The sequence below is a fragment of the Gavialis gangeticus genome, unplaced genomic scaffold, assembly GCF_001723915.1.
Source record: "Gavialis gangeticus isolate Ggan-Ray unplaced genomic scaffold, GavGan_comp1, whole genome shotgun sequence".
NCBI lineage: Eukaryota > Metazoa > Chordata > Crocodylia > Gavialidae > Gavialis > Gavialis gangeticus.
This window is the reverse complement of record NW_017729030.1, coordinates 42,247,439-42,251,709: the sequence shown is the minus strand read 5'-3', so window position 1 is coordinate 42,251,709 and position 4,271 is coordinate 42,247,439. Positions and strand designations below refer to the sequence as shown.

General features: G+C 41.5%; 1 protein-coding gene across 3 annotated transcripts in view; it reads left to right on the top strand.

Annotated features, from left to right (window-relative positions):
• NDUFC1 (NADH:ubiquinone oxidoreductase subunit C1) overlaps positions 1-4,271 on the top strand; it is a 63,680-nt gene that overhangs the window by 13,215 nt on the left and 46,194 nt on the right. For all 3 annotated transcript variants that reach the window (XM_019522103.1, XM_019522104.1, XM_019522105.1), the window contains 2 exons: positions 1,981-2,087; positions 3,217-3,319. In XM_019522103.1, the coding sequence (XP_019377648.1) occupies positions 1,981-2,087; positions 3,217-3,319 (210 nt within the window). The remainder of the gene's footprint in view (positions 1-1,980; positions 2,088-3,216; positions 3,320-4,271) is intronic.

Sequence of the window (4,271 nt, the reverse complement as noted above, 5' to 3'; positions counted from 1 at the left end):
GAATATGCCCTTCGCTGCCGGGAAGGCCCCAGCGGAGCAGCTTTAGGCTCCGGGGCTTCACCTCTGGCTAGGAGGCCGCCCAGGCCATTCCTTCCAAACTTTGCCAGTTATTTTTCCTGCTAGACCGCTGCACCCCTCGCCTGTTAGTGCAAGGGTTGAGGTGCGGTTTGCTCATGAGAGCGGCTGCATGCACATAGGCACTTCCTTGTTTTCAGTTGGACTGTGCTCCCTCAAGAAGGTAGGATCTGCGCAGCCTCTGTCCATCCTTGGGGGTTTTTAAGACCCAGGTAGACGATGCCTTGGCTGGAATGGTCTCATTGGAGATGATGTTGCTGTGAGCAGGAGGTGGCCTAGCCCTGGATGACCTCCACAGGTCCCTTCCAACCTGAATTTTCTCTGATTTGCATTCTGTTTCTGTGATCATGGTTTTCAAAATGAGCAACTTTTCCTGACTGCGACAAAGCAGCCTCAGAGTAGAAATAGTCAGTACCATCTAAGGGCCTTTCAGGTGATCCTCTGAAACATGAATGACTGGTGTATCCCAAGACTGGGGGGGCAGGGCATCATGGTGATGAGCGAGGACCACCCACAGGTGTCGGTGGGGGTGGCGAGTGGAGGTTGCCAGCAAAGGGGGAGGTGGGTAGCGAGTGGTGATCGCCTGCAGAAGCCAGCAGCATCCAATCTCAGGTAGGGCACTTGCCCCACCTGCCCGTCCCCGCCCCACACAGCACCTATGCTCTGAAATGTCAAAGACAGCTCAGTGGTCACTGCAAATACCTTCAGATCCTACTGACTATAGCTAATCTGATGGCAGTTTAACACAAGTGATGCGCAAGCCACAGTAAAACGCAAGTGTGAATCTTTGCTTATGCAACGAGGCAGCCATACTTCATCCGTATTTATGCAGATGTTGGAGCATCTACCAGAGTTCCTCCATTTCAAAGAGTGTGAGCAGTATGTCATGAGACCAGTGCTGCTCAGCTAACAGGATGGTAATAGCTGGAGAATGAGATGATTCTTACAGCTACTGGTTCTGTTTACAGCTATTGAAACAACTGCAATGTACAAGAGGCAAGGATTTTTGTGGGCGATATCTTTCGCTGATTCTACTTTTAAATTCGGATAAAAACTTTGAACTTACGGTGAAGTTGCTGAGAAGCTGGAGCTGTTACTGCTGCCCTAAATAGTCTCATCATAAATGTGCTGCAGAACTTGTTCATACCTAAGGAAAGATCCTTCAGAAAGAGCATGTTCTTAGGGTAGTTTTAATTTGGGATTATAATTTTAAAAAAATCATTAGGTTCCAAAAATGTGCATAGATGGGTCTTTCTCCCTTCCCCCCCCAACTTTGTCATGTAAAATAGAGTTCCTGTTAGCATTAAATCTAAGTGAGCAGCAAACAACTAGCATTAGACAAAAACAAATGCCACCCTGTCTCATAACAGCTTAGGCCTCCTATCAGTAAGAAGAATTGTGCAATGCCTGCTTTTCCTCTATTTCCCTTCTTCCATATGCGTGAGAGAACAGACATTGCAAGTATATCCTGAAGGGTTAACAAATCCAGGTTGTTTAGGGCCAGGAATCAAAAGGCAAGGACCACTCTTGGAGGATACCCTGCCAGTAAGTAGCCTATTCTTTTAAAACTGGAGGGGCTCTAGTACCTTGCCTGTTCACAACCATAGCATTCATGTGGATGAGGGAGTTCTTTCATATAAGCATGTCCTTAGGGCAATGTAGACTTAAAACGCCACCTGAAAAATGATGGGCAGCCAGGGCAGCTCACAAAGCACATACGTGAAACTTTCTAATGCAATTATCTGCATATCCCACATAGCTAGTCATCTTCCTCTATCATACTCCTTCATGCTGAATCTGTCTCTTGCCTGATGACCCTGTTCATCATTTCCATATCAGTAAAATACGACAGTTCAAATTACATAATCATAGTTTATTAGCACTTTATTTCAATGGTTTTTACAGCACCTCTTCGCCAGATGTCATCTGGCAGCACTGCTGCTGGCTCTCTTCGATGGACTTCGGTTCTCTATGCGGCTTCCGGTATTGCTTCCATTGGTGGCTTATATTATGTAAGTGCCTGACTATCATGATGTAGCCCCTTCCCCTGAACAGTATAACAGTATATAAGATGTAGTATGAAGCTTACTACATCTCATCCAGATGCTGTTGATGTGTAAGCATGTAATCAAATGGAGACTGAAATATGGAAAAGGAACATCTAGACCCCTTGCCTTCCATCTCTGGGGAATAAAAGGATTTTTGGATTAACTGAATTTGCAGGGGTCTTACCTAGAGGAATCCCTGTCTTCCAAAATGTATATGAAATCAGTAAAACTGCATGTTTCTCTTCAAGATTCTTAAAGGGGTTTTTTAATGTATGTCTTTCCTCTGTAGCAGAGCAGAAATGAGATAATGTGCAGGAGAGAAAGGAAAAACAGAAAAAGCTGTGTTCCTTTTCCCTTCCACCACCCCTCTCCTTTAGTGTTCTTGGTTAATAACACAATAGGTAAAGGATCAGGCCTATCTGAAGTTAAGGCAAGTCAAGCTTAAGTTTGGGTTTAGAATTAGGAGGCTGTCCTTTGTGAACATACTTGTCTGAGGCACAGATATCAGTACTTTAACAATTTGGAGAAGTACCTAGATTTCAGAGCTTTCTCTCACTGAATTGTTCGTTTTCTATTCCAGCTTCTCCAGAGTCAGTCTCCTCCCTGCTGTTACACACGTCACATTTTCATGCCTCCCCTGTTCAATTGTCCCTTTCTGTTTTGTTTCCTTTACTGTGAAGCAGTTTCTACTGAACCACAAAGTGCTGCTTTCTTTCCTACCCCTCTCCACAAATCCACCTGTGAGGCAAATAGAATCAACTCACTGAGAGCAACTCAAAAGAGAGAATGTTATTACTGTCATTTTTTTTCATTCTCATACTTCAAGTATTTGGCTTATAACAATTTTTACTGCCTGATGAGGTGGTATGGTATTCAGTTGTTATTTTTTCTTACCAAGAAGAAAATGCAAAACTTAAATATTTTATAGTAAACAGTAAAGTCATTTCCAAACCTTGCTTTTAATAATCTAAACGGGATTTTTCAGTGTAGGCAAGGGCACTTGTTTAAATATAAATTTGTTTAAGTATAAGTTTTATGATTTAGTAAGTAGTAGAGATGTGGAAATAAGTGCAGGTATGTGGTTTATTTCCAGGCTTACCGAGTAGTCATGTCAAGCAAAGAGAGGTATAATGAACGGCTTCGTTTTACTGAAGAAACACGTGAAAGGGAGATGAAGGCTTGGTCACAAACCAAAAGTAAGTTGAATTTTTTCTTAAGTTTCTCCCCCCTCGGGTACACAAAGATCTGCAAATAATAGAGGATATTTCAAGATTAGCTAGTCAGACTTCTACAATAGTGTGTGTCACTTCTCCACATGCACTAAGCAGAGCAAGTGAAAAGCAATTAATTTATTGATCCTATGATTTAAATAAATAGCTGTATGCTGCTGCTGTGTCACATTTCAGAGGGTTAGACTTCATGAGAAGGCAGTGAATCTCATAGCAGTCAAATACAATCTGTTTGAAAGGAAGCAGTTAACAGAAAAAACCAGTAATTGTTCATTGAGTGATAGCATGTGATGACTAAAAGCTTAATAGCATTTGACTGCATGCATATTGTTACACAAACAAGTTTTGTCATTTTTGTTTTTGTTGGGGGTAAGATTAACTTTATCCCAGTCAACAGTTTGGCTTCAAGCCACATATTATCAAGGAGCCCAGCTGTAATGGAATTTCAGTCAGCTGTGCTAAGAAAAATATTTTTAAGTTTCAGAAATATTGGTACACAAAGCCTGTTTCATTTCTTGTCCACCACATTGTCTGGATCCTATAAGCAGATTATGGAGATGTGAACTGTGTTATTTCAGGTTCACCATCACTTTTTTTCTTTTTAAATTATTATTAATTAACTAAGAGGTAAAATGGTGGCAGTATTATAGCCCATTCTTTACAAAGAATGTACAGAGACCCTTTAAAAGGGCACTGGGGTGATCCATGCATATTGCCTCAATCGCTGTATCGTATGGTCTCTGTTTACAAATAAAGACATGGCACTTAGCCACAAAAATAAATATATAGCGCTATCTAAAATCTGCAGATGTAACTGAACGTACACACCAAGAGTAGAGTCCTTGAATAAGAAAGTGCTGTCTTAAAAGTCACTTCTCAAAGTAGAGACTCCTTTTTTACAAGATTGATTTTTTTTTTT